Source organism: Mustela nigripes, chromosome 16, assembly GCF_022355385.1.
Source record: "Mustela nigripes isolate SB6536 chromosome 16, MUSNIG.SB6536, whole genome shotgun sequence".
Lineage (NCBI taxonomy): Eukaryota > Metazoa > Chordata > Mammalia > Carnivora > Mustelidae > Mustela > Mustela nigripes.
In genome coordinates this window covers 19,714,385-19,732,980 of record NC_081572.1, presented here as the reverse complement: position 1 = coordinate 19,732,980, position 18,596 = coordinate 19,714,385, and the positions used below count along the sequence as shown (strand labels likewise).

General features: G+C 44.5%; 1 protein-coding gene across 1 annotated transcript in view; it reads right to left on the bottom strand.

Moving 5' to 3' along the window:
* STAT3 (signal transducer and activator of transcription 3) overlaps positions 1 to 18,596 on the bottom strand; it is a 69,961-nt gene that overhangs the window by 11,417 nt on the left and 39,948 nt on the right. The window contains exons 2-12 of the mRNA XM_059380217.1: positions 17,551 to 17,701; positions 15,628 to 15,772; positions 14,770 to 14,868; positions 8,380 to 8,475; positions 8,110 to 8,191; positions 7,819 to 7,913; positions 7,490 to 7,641; positions 3,218 to 3,376; positions 3,015 to 3,107; positions 2,030 to 2,089; positions 787 to 868 (exon numbers count right to left, since the gene is read on the bottom strand). Coding sequence (XP_059236200.1) covers positions 787 to 868; positions 2,030 to 2,089; positions 3,015 to 3,107; positions 3,218 to 3,376; positions 7,490 to 7,641; positions 7,819 to 7,913; positions 8,110 to 8,191; positions 8,380 to 8,475; positions 14,770 to 14,868; positions 15,628 to 15,772; positions 17,551 to 17,678 — 1,191 coding nt within the window. The 5' untranslated portion in view covers positions 17,679 to 17,701. The remainder of the gene's footprint in view (positions 1 to 786; positions 869 to 2,029; positions 2,090 to 3,014; positions 3,108 to 3,217; positions 3,377 to 7,489; positions 7,642 to 7,818; positions 7,914 to 8,109; positions 8,192 to 8,379; positions 8,476 to 14,769; positions 14,869 to 15,627; positions 15,773 to 17,550; positions 17,702 to 18,596) is intronic.

Genomic DNA, 18,596 nt, shown 5'->3' with positions numbered 1-18,596 from the left:
TCGCTTGGCTTCTTTCACAAAGTGTAATTATTCTGAGATTTCTTATGTGTTTTAAGTTATCAGTAGTTCATTCCTCTTTATTGGTGAATAGTCCATTCATAGATAGACCATAAATTATGACGTTCCAGTGGCGCAGTTGGTTAGCACAAACTTATAGATATGCCACAAATTATTTGTTCCCCAATTAATGGACATTTCTGTACAGCCCTGTGTGTGGATATATACTCTCATTTCTTTTGGGTTAATACCTTGGAGTGGAATAGGTGGCTCCTAGGGTAGGTGCATGTTTAACTGGTAGGAAACTGCCAAGTTCTTTTCCAAATTGGTTTTATCATTTTGTGATTTTACCATCATTATATTATATATACATTCATCCACATGTATTTAAGATACATGAGTTTAAACATACAGATACATCTGATGGTTAGCAAACAGTACAACTTGAGTTTCTCATTCAAATCCTCTCCAACAGCAAGTCTTCCCAAAACTCCTTCCTGAATAATCCATCCTTTACTCCCCGATTTGAGGTATCATTTTAAACATATATGCATTCTTTATATAAACTTGAAGGTCTATTTCTGGACTCAAGATTTTATTTCAATAGTCAATCAGTTTATTCCTGCACCAGTAACACACTCATTGAGTAGCTGAAACTACATTTTAGTATCTGGCCAGGCACCTTCCCATACCACTCCCACTTATTTTTATTCATTAAAATTTTTTTTTCGGAAGTGAACTGGTGGTCACCAGGGACTGGGAGGATTGGGAAACGGGGGCTTGTTGTCAATGGATGTAGTTTCCATGTTGCAAGATGAAGAAGTTGTGAGATCTGTTGCCCAACAATATGAATATACTTAACACCATATACCTAAAAATGAGTAAGATGGTAAATTTTATGTTAAGATTTTTTACCCTAAAGATAAATAAATACATCCATTTTTTAAAAAAACTATCTTTGTGGAGTGCCTAGGTGGCTCACTTGGTTAAGCACCTGCCTGCAGCTCAGCTCATGATCTCAGGGTCCTGGGATCAAGCCTCGTGTCAAGCTCCCTGCTCAGTGGGGAGTCTGCTTCTCCCTCTCCCTCTCTCCCTGCTCGTGTTTCCTCTCTCTCTCTCTCAAATAAATAAAATCTTTAAAAACCCTAAAAAACAAAAACTATCTTTGCTCATTTTTCTCATCTAAGCTACAACTTGAAGAGTTAAGTTACAGAGTTTAAGAAATTCTATTTGCATTTTGTTTGGTGTCATATTAACTGAGAACAATCAACATCTTTATAATGCAAGTCTGCAATTCAGGAATATGATTATTTTGTTACTTTTTACAATATCGCTTCCTCATAAAATTTCATAATTTTCTTCAAAGAGCCCTTAAACATTTCTGTTAAGTTTATTCCAATATATTTTTTTACTTTTTTGCTTATTGTGGAATTATTTTTTCTATTATAATTTCTGACTGGTTAATGCTAATGTATGGCTGAAGTTATTAATTTTTGTTTATTAAACCTACTGCCTTCCATAAGTCCCTTATTTCATTAGTAATTATTTTCCAATCATTCTCATGGTTAATTTCCAGATACTTACATCACCAGAAATGAAGGGTAATTTTCTTTTTTCAAATCTCTTCAAAGTGTATGTGCATTTTAATTTTTGAAAAGTATAGTTAAATTTTGAGAAGTATGTATTCCATCATGTGGTGAAGCGTGGAACAATAAACAGCATCAATTTTTCCCGTATAGTCAGGGTTTTATATGATATGCATAAATTACATTTATAGGTAAAAAAAATTAAATAAAAACGGGGACCCAGGGTCACAGCAGCAATCGCAACTCACATCTGTATCACCAGCTTTATGATTTTGTTCAGGCACGTAAGTGACAATGCACTACAAGACTTTTGAAAACTTTTGTTCAAAAATGAAGATTCCCTGAATGGAGATGAAGTCTCTTACGTCACATGATTATCTAAGTTCTCATTTCTGTTTCTCATTTGAAAAAAAGAAAAAAGAAGAGTGAAGATACAGAGTACTTACTTGTCAATGCACACTTTAATTTTAAGCTGATAATTTAACTCAGGGAACTTGACCAGCAATCTGTTTCAAAAAAGGGGGAAAAAAAAGTTTTTGAGTAAAGAAAAAAAATAACAGTTAACAAAGAAAAAAGTCAGTAGGCTCCCCGCCAAGCAACTCTTACTTAGAGGAATATAAAATTCAAAACCCTTTGTTTCTAAAAGGTGAAAAAAGCATAATCCCAAATTCCTCTTCCTGCTAGTAGTGTATCTTTGACCTTATGCCGAGTATCACCTCTTCAGGCCAAGAGGTACTGAAAGAAAGCCTAAGAACCTCGAACTTGGACAAAGTGAGAGATTCACGAAAGAATAGTAAAAGTCGTTTCATGAGAAGTATTACAGGAATACAAGCTCCGCAGCTGGTGTTCTTTCTGTTAAACCTGAAACCTAACACCAAGTTTCTGAAGAGGGAAATTTCACTGCAGAAGGGCAAACCCCAACATACCTGTTCTTACTTAGGTGTGAAAGCCACACACACACCTCCTGCCCCCCACCTCCTCCCCCTCCAACCCCCACCCCCCAACTCCCCACCCCACACCCTCCCCCCACCCCGCTGCAAGGCACACCACCCATCTGCTGCGGGGCTTCTTAGCTTCTGGATCTCAAAGCCTTACTCATTCTCTTAAAATCCTTAGGGAAAAGTAGGCTCCAAGAACAGAAAAAAAACAGCATTATTCTGCCTCTGTTGCAGGACAGAAGGAGACACAACAGCCTAAGAATACAGGCCTGAAATCATAGGACTATGCCCAGTAATCTCCTAAAGAGGTAAGCATTCCTTGGCTTTTGACAGGAGAATCACGGAATAAGCTGGTATTATGTCAACAAATTCCATACCTCCCATCCTACCGCCTGTGATGCCTAGAAAGGACAACCATGGCCACCAACTCTGCTCTTATCCTAAGAGCGTCTCTCAATAAAATATCTAGCGAAGGAGGAAGTGCGGGGCCCACCTGACTTTGGTAGTGAACTGGACTCCAGTCTTGATGACCAATGGCCGGTCAGGATGCATGGGCATACACGGCTGCCGCTCAACCACGAAGGCACTGAAAGGCAAAGAGAGGGACAGCGGTCCACATGCTTCACGGGGAACCCGTCTCCATCCTGTGCCTCCGAAGCAAGAGGATAAAGGAAAGAAACCAGAATTCTATGTTACCTTTTCATTAAGTTTCTAAACAGCTCTACAATCCTCTCCTCCAGCATTGGCCGGTGCTGTACAATGGGGTCCCCTTTGTAGGACACTTTCTGCTGCAACTCCTCTAGTTTCTTAATTTGCTGGCGGGTCTGAAGTTGAGATTCCGCTAATGAGGTTATCCTGCCAATAAGATAAGAAAGCTCTTAGTTACCTGAGTCAGTGCGTACCAGGGAGCTGGAGAAGAGGCAGGGAATCCCACAGATACAGACACCACCATGCAGACCCCTCAGATCAGAAAGGGAATTTTTTTTTTTATTGTGGTAAAATATATATTGCATAAAATTGATCATTTTAAGTGTGTATTTCAGTGGTATTAAATAAGAAAAAGTGGGGGGTGGCTGGCTGGCTTAGTCAGGAGAGCACGTGACTCCTGATCTCGAGTCATGAGTTCAAGCCCCACACTGCGCAGAGAGCTTACTAAAAAAATTAAAATAAAAATAAGGGAATCTATTTTTTTTTAAAATAGTCCTTTCTGGGGTACCTGGGTGGCTCAAGGGCTTAAAGACTCTGCCTTCAGCTTAGGTCATGATCCCAGGGTCCTGGGATCGAGCCCCACACTGGGCTCTCTGCTCAGCGGGGAGCCTGCTTCCCCCTCTCTCTCTCTACTTGCCTCTCTGCCTACTTGTGATTTCTGTCTGTCAAATAAATAAATAAAATCTTTAAAAAAAAATTTTTTTTAAACATAGTCCTTTCCTAAAATTTAAGATTTCAAAGAGAGAGCTAGGCATAGAGGAAGAAGTGTTAAAATTTATCCTCCAAAGAAGGGGTGCCTGAGTGGCTCAGTCATTAAGTGTCTGCCTTTGGCTGAGGTCATGATCCCAGGGTCCTAGGACAAAATCCTGCATTAGGCTCCCTACTCAGCCAGGAGCTTTCTCCAACATCTCCCTCTGCCCCTCCCCCTGCTCATGCTCTCCTCACGCTTTCTTGCTCTAATAAATAAAATCTTAAAACAAAAAAAAACAAACAAAAAAAACAAAACAGGGGCACCTGGGTGGCTCAGTGGATTAAGCCGCTGCCTTCAGCTCAGGTCATGGTCTCAGGGTCCTGGGATTGATCCCTACATCTGCCTCAGCATCCCTGCTGAGCGGAGAGCCTGCTTCCCCCTCTCTCTCTGCCTGACTCTCTGCCTACTTGTGATCTCTCTCTCTCTGTCAAATAAATAAATAAAATCTTTAAAAACAAACAAACAAACAAACAAACAAAAAACTTATATTCCCAAGAAGCATGAAGAAGTGACAAGCATTCGAACAAGCATTCGAATTATGAAAAATATGAAATATAAAACTTGGCATTCGCTGTCTTCATCCTCACCTGTCCTTGTACCAAAATGTAGGGACAGGGGAAACGCAATTAGACAGCTCAAGAAGATGAGTTTGAGCTAGCTCTGCCACTATCTGTGCAATCCTGGCCATGTCCCTTCACCATCGCGGGTCTTCATGACCCCAGGCATGACAGAAGGAGTTGAAGCACATGATTAATAAAGACTAGAAGACCTCAGAGAGAAGGTGTAGATGTGCTAGGGGGTGGGGGTAGCAGGGGCAGGTAGGAACGGACAGCTGCTGGAATTTCTGGGCTCCCTGACTCTCTTCTGGCACTTACATTTTCCCATTCCCAGAACTTCAGATTTTTGGTTCCCTGATCAGAAAGCACTTAAGGTGGCCTGTGTGGCTCAGTTGGTTAAGCATCTCCCTTCGGCTCGGTCCTGAATGCAGGGTCCTGGGATCAAGTCCTGCACTGCGCTCCCTGCTGAGCAGGGGGTCTGCTTCTCCCTCTCCCTCTGCCCTTCCCCCACCCCCATCTCCCTCTTTGTGTTTCACAAATAAACAAAATCTTAAAAAAAAAAAATGTGGGACGCCTGCATGGCTCAGTTAAACATCTGCCTTCAGCTCAGGTCATGATTCCAGGAACCCGGAACTGAATCCCATGTCGAGGTCTCTGCTCAGAGGGGAATCCGCTTCTCCCTCGGTCTCTCCCCAGCTCGTGTTCTCTCTCATCCTCATTCTCTCAAATAAATAAATAAACTCTTAAAAAAATAGAATGTATTTTTTAAAAAGCACTTAAAACTGCTTTCAATGAATTAACAAAATTCAAGGTTAGTGAGGATATGAACAAGCAGGCTTTCTCGTGTAGGGCTGTCCTAAATTTCCAGTTTCATGCTCTACACCTGCTGCGTGTCCTTTTATGTCAAGTTTCTCATAGTTTAAGCTGGTGCATCATAGGCACTGCTGGGCCTTGCACGTCAAGGATGCTCATTAAGGACATGCTGCATGAACAGCACGGAAAGAGCAGATGAACAATCATCCCACCAATGTGAAAATATAGAAATGACTACCGTATTTTCTTTTCAGATTTTTTTTCAAAAGATTTTGTTTATTTATCTGACAGAGACAGATCACAAGTAGGCAGAGAAGCAGGCAGAGAGAGAGATGGGGGAAGCAGGCTCCCTGCTGAGCAGAGAGCCAGATGCGGGGCTCAAACCCAGGACCCTGCGATCATGACCCAAGCCAAAGGCAAAGACTTTAACCCACTGAGCCACCCAGGCGCCCCATCTTTTCAGATTTAATTAATGTATTATTTTAGAGAGAGAGCATGCATGCACTGGGGTGGGGGAGCAGAGGGAAAGGGTCAAGCAGACTCAGCACCGAGTGCACAGCTCAACATGGGGCTTGATCTCATGACCCTGAGATCAGGACGTGAGCCGAAATCAAGAGTTGGATGCTTAACTGACTGAGCTACTCAGGCGCCCCTAGAGATGACTATCTTTATGTCCATAGATACAGTAACATATGGCGAGGGGGATAGCTACCAAAATACCACGTGTAGGGACCTCTGAAGGATTGTTTGTTTGTTTGTTTTTTTAAGTTTTATTTATTTATTTATTTATTTGACAGAGATCACTAAGTAGGCAGAGGCAGGCAGACAGGGAGAGAAGTGGAGGAAACAGGCTCCCTGCTGAGCAGAGAGCTCGATTTGGGGCTCAATCCCAGGACCCTGGGATCATGACCTGAGCTGAAGGCAGAGCCTTTAACCCACTGAGCCACCCAGGCACCCCTGAATGATGGATTTTTAAAAGACTTTTCTTCTCTTCATTAATTTGCTGTGTATCAACTATTTTCCCTTATAAAAAGCATGCATCACTTTAAGATTATTAGAATAACTAAAATTCAAACTTTGGTCTGTGCCACGTAAGATAAAACCAAAAGCTTTATTTAAATTATTAAATAAAACGGGGCGCCTGGGTGGCTCAGTCAGCTGGGTGTCTGGCTCTTGGTTTCGGCTCAGGTTGTGACCTTTCAGGCATGGGGTTCTGCACTCAGCACAGAGTTGGCTTCGGATTCTCTCTCTCCCTTTCCCTCCTCCTCTGCCCTTCCTTCCATGTGCGTGCTCTCTCTCTCTCTCAAATAAATAAAAACATATTTAAGATATCGCAACATAGATAAAATTTTATTAAAAAATTGTCCAGGGGTGCCTGGGTGGCTCAGTCATTAAGCGTCTGCCTTCAGCTCAGGTCACGATCCCAGCGTCCTGGGATGGAGGCCCACAGGAAACCTGCTTCTCCCTCTCCCGCTTCCCCTGCTTGTATTCCCTCTCTGTCTCTGTCAAATAAATAAATAAAATCTTTAAAAAGAAAATTGTCCAAATAAAGTAAAACTTTTTAGATTTTAACTCTCAGACTTAACTATTTTTTTTTTAAGATTTTATTTATTTGAGGGCACCTGGGTGGCTCAGTGGGTTAAGCCGCTGCCTTCGGCTCAGGTCATGATCTCAGGGTCCTGGGATCGAGTCCCGCATCGGGCTCTCTGCTCGGCAGGGAGCCTGCTTCCCTCTCTCTCTCTCTCTGCCTACCTCTCCATCTACTTGTGATTTCTCTCTGTCAAATAAATAAATAAAAAATCTTAAAAAAAGAAAAGATTTTATTTATTTGAGATACAGTATGAGCACACACAAACCAGGCAAGGGGTAGACGGAGAGGGAGAGGGAGCAGCAGACACCCCCCCTCAGCGGGGCAGGGAGCCCAATGTAGGGCTTGATCCTAGGACCCTGGGATCAGGACCTGAGCCAAAGGCAGACACTTAACTGACTGAGCCACCCAGGTGCCCCTAGGCTTAATCTGTGTCCATCCAAGTCTGCACCTGTGAGATGCAGTCTACTCCTGAGTTTGCAGTTAAGACCGTAATTTCAGAACAGCGTTCTAGAAAAGAAGGAAACACTCCTCTGCCTGTCATCTTTTACCAGTTTTCGAGGCGATCTAGGCAGATGTTGGGAGGGCCTCCAATGCACGCAATCTGTTGCCGCCTCTTCCAGTCAGCCAGCTCTTCGTCTGTGAGAGTTTTCTGCACATACTCCATCGCAGACAACAGCCCCGCCAACTCACTCACGATGTTCTGGTTGGAAACCAAAACAAAGTCAGGAAACATTTCCTCAGACCGTCTCTAACCACACTCTTTAGTCAATTCCAGAGAAGGAACTCATTAGAAACCAGGCAAGTTCTGCCAGGAAGTGCCATGACCGCCCAGGTCGGGGGGGATGGTGCAGACAGGGAAGGTGGTCTGAGCTCTTACCCGTCGCATCTGGTCCAGCGCCGTGAGCATCTGCTCCAGCTGCTGCATCTTCTGCCTGGTCACTGACTGGTTGTTTCCATTCAGATCCTGCATGTCTGTGGATGAAGGAAAACCCCCTTGATTCGATGGAATACTTGTGTCCTTAACCCTCCCAGAAGCACCAGAGCCCCTCTGTGCACCACCTCCATCCCGGCCACCAAGTCTGAGCAGGCACCCGATACACGAGTCCCAGGACTCAAGTAACAGACGCACTTTCTCCAGCAGATTGTAATGTCTCTAACTGTCACTTGCCTCCTTGACTCTTGAGGGTTTTGTAGTTGAAATCAAAGTCATCCTGGAGATTCTCAACCACTTTCATTTTCTGTTCTAGATCCTGTTTAAAACCAACACACAAAACACACCAAAACAAAACAAAAAGGCAGAAGTGAACAAGAGTTTCCTGGGAAGAGGGAAAGGAAAGTTTCTGAGAATTAAAATGAAGCCAAAACCTCAAACAAGACACACGCAGGACCCACAGGCAATGTCCCCCAGGAAAGGCTTCCTGCCCACGACTTGCTTCACCTGAACTCGCTTCCGAACATCTTGTAGGTGCTGCTCTAGCATCTGCTGCTTCTCTGTCACCACGGCGGCTGTAGGGTGGTTGGCCTGGCCCCCTTGCTGTCAGAAAAAGATATCAACACACACATGAACACAGGAACTACGGGGAGCTGTCCAGTGCCATCGCACCCACCACCCTTCCTGTTTGGCTGAGGTGCTGCTGCCACTGGGAGGGGAAGGGATACTGGCCGCAAGCTGGGCGTCATCAGCATGGTGCAAGGACACTACCCCGAAGTTTGGCCCGTGTCCTTGCCTTGACCTCAGGCCAACTCTAAAGCCACTCTCTGTTGGACTACGGAACCACACATTGAGCTAAGACATGGTCCCTACCTTCAAAAACCTCATTCTAAGTTAAGTATGTTAAAAAAAAAAAAAAATTCAGAACCGGGGTGCCTGGGTGGTTCAGTTGGTTAAGTGTCTGCCTTCAGCTCAGGTCATGAGCCCAGGGTCCTGGGACTGAGTCCCCTGTTTGGCTCCCTGCTCAGTGGGAAACCGACTTCTCCCTCTCCTGCTGCCCCTCGCCTTGGCTCGTGCTCTCATGTGCTGTCTCATGTTCCCACTGCTCTCTCTCGAATGAAAAAAAACAAACTTTTTAAAAAAAATCAGAACAATTATGACAGCAGATCTTGGATGCCCACTTAGTGTAGTTGGTATCCGACACATTTTGGTGGTGTAATGAAAAACCACCATCCAGGGGCGCCTGGGTGGCTCAGTGGGTTAAAGCCTCTGCCTTCGGCTCGGGTCATGATCCCAGGGTCCAGGGATGGAGCCCCGCATTGGGCTCTCTGCTCAGCGGGGAGCCTGCTTTCCCCTCTCTCTCTGCCTGCCTCTCTGCCTACTTGGGATCTCTGTCTGACTTGTGATCTCTGTCTGTGAAAGGGATAAATAAAATCTTAAAAACAAAACAAACAAACAAACAAAAAAACACCCTAAAACAAAGAAAAAACCACTGTCCCAGGGGAGAAATGCATTATTAAGAGAGAATACCTCACGGGACGTACCCTGAAAAGGTCAAATAGCACATGAAACGTGAACATGGTATATTTCGTCAAAGTAGTAGGATATCTAGGGCACGTGGCTGCCTTAGGTGAAGGAGCTTGTGACTCTCGACCTCAGGGTCATGGTTTCCAGCCCCATGCTGGGTACAGAGATTACTTAAAATGAGTAAATCAATAAAAACTTGCTAAAAAATGAGTAAGATACCTGACCCCCCAAAAAGACCACATAAGGGTGCCTGGGTGGTTCAGTCTGTTAAGCAACCATCTCCTGATTTCAGCTCAGGTCATGATCTTGGGGTCGTGGGATCGAGCCCCACGTTAGGGTCTGTGCTTAATGGGGAATGTGCTAGAGATTCTTTCCCTCTCTCTCTGTCCCTCCCCCTGCTTAAGTGCTTACTCTCTCTTGCCCTCAAATAAATCTTTTTTATTTTTTAAAGATTTTATTTATTTACTCGAGGGCAAGAGAGAGAACACAAGCAGGGAGAAGGGGCAGAAAAAGGAGAAGCAGACTTCCCGCTGAACAAGGAGCCTAACATGGGGCTCGATCCCAGGACCCTGGGATCATGACCAGGGCCAAAAGCAACACTTAACCAAATGAGCTGCCCAAATGTCCCTAAATAAATCTTAAAAGAAAAAAAAAAAAAGCTGCAGTGTTCAAGACAGTACATATTGGTATGGGACTGAGGAAAGACATCCTAGTCCCAGTTTTCCAAATTAGAACATCTCCGTCTCAAAGACAGATTTCACACTGAGTCACCAAATCCTCCTGGCTCTGGGCTCCATAATCTCACATACAGATCTCTAGTTCCACTGGCTCAGCTCAAGCTCCAACTACTGATCTCTTTGCCTCTAGTCTCTCATTTCCAATCTGTCCTCTATACTGCTACCAGGCGTCTCCAAAGTAGACCCAAACTTGCCAGTCCTACAGGGACCCACTCTCTCCCTTTCCAACAGTCCCCATCCAAGCCCACAGAACACCAACTTCCATGAGTTCAGGGAAGGCAACCACCACCCCTATTTATTCTCTTCACAGTGAGAGTGACTCATCTGATTGGTGAGATTAGGAGAAAGACTGCACACACAGATCTTCGAAGAACCCAGCACTTTAGCTGGTGCCTCTCTCTTCCACCTCTGCCTTCCTGGGGCACACACGAGGCAGGAGCAGGGGCCTGGTTTGTAGAAGCCATTCTAGGGGCCTCTCACTCTGTGTTCAGTGGGTCCATAAGGATATCTAGGGACATACTGTCCTGCAAACCACCCCCAGATCAAACACAGTGGCAGGCATCAGAAATCCCCAATGGTTACCTGCCCAAACCACATTTTCCAGTCTTGTTTTATCAACAATACAGCTGACAGTTTACTGTTTTGGACTGCCCTGTCTATTTCTAAATTGGTACTGCACTTAAAGGGAAACAGATATGGTTCATTGCCACGCACAGAAGCCCACCTCCAGGACCAGTGTAAAACCTACCGGCTCCCTCTGCTTCCAGGTATAGACATACATCTCCACCGAGCACACACCAATGCAATCTGATGACAAGGGAAGCCGACCCTGCCTGTGTTTCAGTCACCCCAAACTACCCACTCTTCCCCACACACAGCATGCTCCCCACACACCATCGGCTCAGGCTGGCATGCGCTTCCACCCAAGGACACCTGAACTTCACCTTCAAACTCAGTGCAACTGTCTGCTCTCCTTTAAAACCTTATTCAACTTCTGTAGGCAAAATTACTCACATCTTCCTCTACATTTCTCTCGCTTTGAGTGTTTGTATACCTATCATCCCAACTAGACTGAGAGCCCTGCCTGGAAGGGCTCACAACTACTCGTCTTCCTAGCTTCTGGTGCTCTATCCATAAAAGACACTTAAGAACATGCCAGATGATGTAAAAAGAGAAACTTATAGAAGGCCTGCATTAAGACATCAAGTATCCAATTTGTAGTTCTAGGTCAACTGTGGCAAACTTTCCCTTATAAAGGCTGTGGTACATATTTTTGGCTTTCTGGGTCATCCAGTCTCTGCTGTCAAGACTCAGCTCTGGCCCCGCAGCATGAAAGCAACCAGAGACAACGTGTATATAAACGGGTGTGGCTGTGTTCCCCAAAATTTCATTTATTTAAAAACAGGCATGGCAGGTTGGACGAAGGCCACAGGCACTGTTTGCCAACCCCAGATCTGTAAGATTGGGAACATCCGCAGGGAACCCACTGTTCCCTTGCCTTTTGTGATCAATTTGGGAGCCTCTACCCAAATTGGCTTAAATCGAGTATTTTTATCTTACCGGACAGGATGAACACATAAAGGTTCTCCACAACAGAGAACTCCTGTGATGCAAGGAGGAGTGCCTCTTTGCAAGCTGGACTGTCTCTGGTGTCTCAAACAGTGACTGTTATCAGCCCCCCTCATGTGTATCTGAGCACATCAGTGCTCTGCTCTGGGTTCCTCAGTGGGTTCTCATTTCTTACAGTAGTGGTGACCGCGACGATGATGACTATGATTGTGACAGCAGTAGCAGGGAGCAGTTCATGTTTACTTTGCACATATGTGTCAGGCTCTAAGCACTTACAGGCACGAGTCAATGTAATTCTATGAAGTGAGGTATGATGACCATTCCCATGGAGGCACATTCCCACAGCCTGAGGTTATCCAGCAAGGGGCAGAGCTACGAGGCTCAAACCTGGCAGCCTGGCCCTTGAACCCTTGTGATAAACTGCTCTTCCAAAGCCCAGCTGCTGGGCATGACTGACTAAAGAGATTCACAATACGGCCCTTGACCGTTCCTTATCCAACCAGATGCGGAATTTTCCACAGCTCCTCCCAACAATACATGCGTTCATGCTTCCCTGTCTGAACACGATCTTCTCTCTGCCTGGAGTGCTCTCTCCTCATCAGCCTCGTGTACTTGCCATCAGCCTTAAGTCTTGGCTCAAACACATCTCTCTCTCTCTCTGTGATACCTTCCCCAACTCCCTCAGTTAGACTTAGATGTCCTTTTTATTCTGTTCCTGCTACATTTTTGTCTTGTAAGAGAAAAAACTGTACACTTCTGTTCACAGCAGCATTATTCACAATAGCCAAAAGGCAGAAGCCATCCAAGTGTCCCTCAACAGATGAATGTATAAACAAAATGTGGTCTATATACAGCGGAACATCATTCAGCTTCTAAAAGACAGCAAATCCTGAGACATGTTACAAGGATGAACAGTAAGGCATTATGGTAAGGAAAGTGACCCAGGCACAAAAATACAGGGTAGGAGTCCACTTCTATGAGGTCCCAAATTCACAGAGACAGAAAGGAAAGTGGTAGTTGCCAGGGGCTGCGGTGAGATGGGAACGAAGAACTGTTGTTTCATGGGTCTAGATTTTAGTTTTGTAAGATGAAAAGAGTTCTGGAGATGGCTGCACAACGATGTAACTGAACTCCAACACTATGAAGTGTACACCTGAAAATATATCAGATGAGGGCTTGGGTGGTTCGGTCGGTTTAGCGTCAGCCTTTGGATCAGGTCATGATCCCAAGGTCCTCGGATCGAGCCCTGCATCAGGCTCCCTGCTCAGCAGGGAGTCTGCTTCTTCTCTCCCTCTGCCACTCCCTCCCCCGACTCATTCTCTCTCTCAAATAAATAAATAAAATCTTAAAAAAAAAAAAAAGAAAGATTCAGATTGTAAGTTTCATGTTGTGGGTATTTTAGCACAATTTTTTTTTTTAAAGAAGTGGGGCCAGGGGTGCTTGTCTGACTTTGGCCCAGGACAGGAACCCAGGGTCCTGGGATCAAGCCCAGCATCCAGCTCCCTGCTCAGTGGGAAGCCTGCTTCTCCCTCTTCAGCTCCCCCTGCTTGTGTTCCCACTCTCACTATCTCTCTCTCTGTCAAATAAATAAATAAAATCTTTAAAACTAAATAAATAGTAAAAAGTGGGGTCAGGGAAGAAAAAAAAGTCTCTGATTATAATAAAGAAAATAAAACCCCCTCAGAGAAAGTTAAAAAAAAACCTCCTATAACCAACTACTGTGATGAGTCAATATATAAACTTCCAGTCATTTTATCATATTTACCAATAATACATGCATATTATATACAATGGTTTCTACTATTATGAATCAGATCTTTTCTTTCCTGACATTTTCTAACAGGTTACTGTAGCTATTATATAAGATTCTTAAAATACTTACCTTGAATGCAGTCATCTTTCTAAACTCTTGTTAATGCCAATGGCTTTTTTTTTTTAATTATTTCTCTTGGATCTTATAGGAAGACCTATCTATCTATAAACAATGACAGTTTTGTTTCCAGCTTTCCAACATTTTTACATAATGTAATATTAAATGAAAAAGGCAAGATACAGAGAAGTAAACTCATTTAAATATACTGTGCGTGTGTTTATTTTCTGTAGTTTGTATGAGCCTGAAGAAAGGTACTGAAGGATATACACCAGACTATTCACATTGGTCTCCTGGGAAGAGATAATAAAGAGAGGGAGGGACATTTCAGATTTTTGTAAAACTTTCTTCCTTAGGGTGCCTGGGTGGCTCAGTTGGTTGAGCGACTACCTTCCCCTCAGGTCCTTGAGCCCTGGGATCCAGTCCCGTGTCAAGTTCCTGGCTCCACGGGAAGTCTGCTTCTCCCTCTGAGCGGGATCCCCTCTCACTCTCTCTCTCTCAAATAAACAAATAAAATCTTTAAAAAAACAACTTTCTTCCTTATACTATTGTGTCAAATTTTAATTTTTTTAAAAAAGACAGTGCATTATGCACTCAAGAAAAAAAACAACTTGGGGCGCCTGGGTGGCTCAGTGGGTTAAGCTGCTGCCTTCGGCTCAGGTCATGATCTCAGGGCCCTGGGATCGAGTCCCACATCGGGCTCTCTGCTCAGCAGGGAGCCTGCTTCCTCCTCCTCTCTGCCTGCCTCTCTGCCTACTTCTGATCTCGCTCTGTCAAATAAATAAATAAAATCTTTAAAAAAAGAAAAAAAAACAACTTTTCATTGTTTGTAAGAAAAACCCTAAGTGGGGCCCCTGGGTGGCTCAGGTGGTTAAGTCTCGGCCTTCAACCCATGTCATGATCCCAGGATCCTGGGATCAAGCCCCACATCCGGCTCTCTGCTCAGTGGGGAGCCTGTTTCCCCCTCGCTCTCTGCCTGTCTCTCTGCCTACTTGTGATCTCTGTCTGTCAAATAAATAAATAAAATCTTTAATTAAAAAAAAAAAAAGGAAAGAAGAAAAGAAAAACCCCACGCATCCACTTTTCCCATGGAGGTCTTTGCACACTGTTATGACTGTGTGAGAGGGAGCCCATCTCTGCACACAAGAAGGGAAGCGCATCTTCAGTGGTGCTTTGTTTCTTCCCCCGTCTCACCTGGGCTGCAGTGGCTGCGGTCTGGAGCAGACGGGACTCTTCCCACAGGCACCGGGCCACGATTCGGGCAATTTCCATTGGCTTCTCCAGATATCTGCTCTATAACGGGGGAGACAAAGAATGAAAAGTAGCAGTAGACCAAGGAGTTGTGGACACAGAATATTACACCTACTACATGAAACAATAAAATGAGGCCCTCAGAGCCTGGCTTCCACCAGTGGGAGATGAAGGGGAGAACAGAAAAAAGACCGTCACAGTGAGCTGTCCTTCTGTGGCTGAGGGCATACTGAGTCTTTGCACAATATGTTATCTTGGTGTCCTATGGAGGTGACAGACCTGGTCCAAGAGTTCTGATTACAGATTTTAAAATACTTAACATTTAAAAATAAATCATCTGGGGTGTCTGGGTGGCTCAGTCAGTTGGGCGTCTGACTCTTGATTTTGGCTCAGGTCATGATCTCAGGGTCATGATATCAGTCCCGAGTGGGGCTCACCCTGGGTGTGGAGCCTGCTTAAGATTCTTTCTCCCTCCTTCTGCCCCTTCCACCACTTCCTCTCTTCCCAAAAAAAAAAAAAAAAAAAGTCATTTTCCTATGAAACCACTAGCTCTGATCATGTCATTAAGATGTACTAATGTAAGATGATTACTGTAACAATTATGTCTCCAGCGGACAAAAGAAGTGTATTTCAGATAATGATGCCCAAGGTTGGGTATACAGAGGTTTGAGGAAGAGCTAGTAATTTCTCCTTTGATTTAAAGTACAAGATAGGATCCCATTACCTAGGCAAATGAGGAAAGAAATACTTCCTGGACAGAAAGCTAACAGCCTACTCTGCGGGGTCAGTTTCGCATCCCACCTGAAGGAACTGCTTGATTCTCCGCAGATTGTGCTGATAGAGAACATTTGACTCCTGCAGGAAACGGCTGTATTGCTGGTCAATCTCACCCAGGAGATTATGAAACACCAAAGTCGCATGTGATTCCTTGCTGGCCGCATATGCCCTAGGAAAAGGAAGAAGGATACAACGGTTCTGAAACCAACACACATCCGCATACACACACACACACCATAAGTGTGCATGCGTGCATGCAGACAAATCACCATCAAGGTGGAAAAAAAACAAACTTGGGAAAGGTGGGGAAAAAAAACCAAACTTGATACTTTAACCCACTCCTCACTTTAGATTCACCTTGCTCAACTGCAAGAAATATCATGAATTCAAAGATTATTAAAAATTATTCCAGGGCGCCTGGGTGGCTCAGTGCGTTAAGCCGCTGCCTTTGGCTCGGGTCATGATCTCAGAGTCCTGGGATCGAGTCCCGCATGGGGCTCTCTGCTCAGCAGGGAGCCCACTTCCTCCTCTCTCTCTCTCTCTCTGCCTGCCTCTCCGACTACTTGTGATTTCTCTCTGTCAGATAAATAAATAAAATCTTTAAAAAAAAAAAAAATTATTCCAGACACTATTAGCCACTGCCATAGTCTATACTTATGAAATACTCAAGTGGGGGCGCCTGGGTGGCTTAGTTGGCTGAACAGCTGCCTTCGGCTCAGGTCATGATCCCAGAGTCCTGGAATCGAGGCCTGCATCAGGCTCCCTGCTCAGTGGGGAGCCTGCTTCTCTTTCTCCCTCTGCCTGCTGCTCTGCCTACTTGTGCTCTCTCTCTGACAAATAAATAGATTTTTTAAAAATCTTAAAAAAAATACTCAAGTGAAGTGGACAGATACGCTGTTTTGCTTTTTAAAATTCTCTCTCAGTCAGCTCTGCAGTCACATTATTAGTAACAAATAAGCAAACCCAGATCAGGATGGCCCATCTCCATCATCTCTGACTCACCTTCCTGGACCCTCTTCAAATTCTAGAAAAACTAGGTCATAGTCCTGAATTAAATGAAAATCAGTAGGTAGATCTGAACACATTAACATGAAGGAAAAAACAGTGCTTGCATGGCTCAGTCGGTTACGCATTCAACTCTTGGTCGGCTGGGGTCATGATCCCAGCATCATGGAACCTGCTTAAGATTCTCTCTGTCAGGACACCTGGGTGGCTCAGCTGGTTAAGCCGATGCCAATGCCTTTGGCTCGGGTCATGATCCTGGGGTCCTGGGATCGAGTCCCACATAGGGCTCCTTGTTTGGCAGGGAGCCTGCTTTTCTCTCCGCCTCTGCCTGTTTGTGGGCTCTCTCTCTCTGACAAATAAATAAATAAAATCTTAAAAAAAAAAAAAAAAAAGAAAGATTCTCTCCGTCCCTCTCCCTCTGCCCTTTCCTCTACTCTCTCTCTCTAAAAAAGAAGGAGAAAAAAAATGAAGGAAACAGTCCTTGGAATTCTGGGCCATCATCTCTATGAATTAATCTGTTTCTCTTAACTCTGTGTCGCCTTCTTTTAATTAAAGGGGAATCAGAATTACATACCCAAATCTCTACCCATGGGAGAACTGTCCTTGAGATAAAATATATTTGTAGCACATCCCTGGAGTGTCAGAACACACAGAGGCTCTCCCCAAGGAGACAAGATCCAAATCAGCCTTCAAAACATCTACCACCAAGCAGGCTGCTGTCCCAGATGCCAAGAGACGGCTGCCTGCACACACTTCTAACATAGAACACATTTTGCAAGACGGAGAGTCCGTCTTTATTCTCCTGATCGCTTTCACCCCATCACCTACACCCTTAAGTTTTCTGATGAAATAGCACAGAGTTAAGCTAGAACAGGTTAGGTCTCTTGACTCAAACCCAAACCCAAACCCGACACTCTGGGGAGTTTCTCAGGAAGGACTTACCAATCCTGACTCTCGATCCAAGCAGCCAGAAACTGCCGCAGCTCCATCGGGAAGCTGTCGCTATACAGCTGATGAAGCTGCTCCAGGTACCGTGTATCGAGCTGCTGTAGCTGATTCCATTGGGCCATCCTGTGGCAATCAGGGGTCCCAACTGTAAACCAAAGCATCCACAGGGTCACTGCAAGCCTTAGGAGGAGCAAACCACCTAGGAACACCCCATCTACCCAACACAGGCATAGGGTCCGTGATTAGGGATAAAAGATGCTTTGCATAGGATCCTCTGTGTTTCTCCCAGTTTACAGTAATACAGACACCTCCCCAGTCTCTGCCTCTGGAAGCACATCACAGCTTCTCCTGCACTGGGATGCCATTGTGGGCGTGGCATCAGCCAAGTTCCAGAATCTGTTATCTAGCAGACAGTGTGTGAAGTTGAAAAAGAACTTTCAGATTTCCACTCCCTCGTCTATAAAACAGAGATCATCATTCCCACCTCTCATGGCTGTTGAGATATTTCTGAAGAAGTTAGTAAAGTATGTTGCATAAAGTCAGACCAAAATGTGGGGGGATGTGAGTGTTTAGGGAAAACAAAGCTAATTCCAAGAATACAGGCTTAAAAGTATAAGCAAGGACCTGCCTGAGATTCTCCAAGTCAATGAAGAGTAATTTTGTTTTGAAAAAAGTCCTCAGTTAACATAGGCAGCAATCTCTTCGATCTCAGTGGCAGCAACTTCTTCCTAGGAACATCGCCAAAGGCAGGGGAAGCAAGGGCAAAAATGAACTATTGGGATTTCATCAAGATCAAAAGCTTTTGCACAGCGAAGGAAACAGTTAACAAAACCAGAAGACAACTGACAGAATGGGAGAGGATATTTGCAAACTACATATCAGATAAAGGGCTAGTATCCAAAATCTATAAAGAGCTTAGCAAACAACACCCAAAGAACAAATAATCCAATCAAGAAATGGGCAGAGGACATGAACAGACATTTCTGCAAAGAAGACATCCAGATGGCCAACAGACACATGAAAAAGTGCTCCACATCACT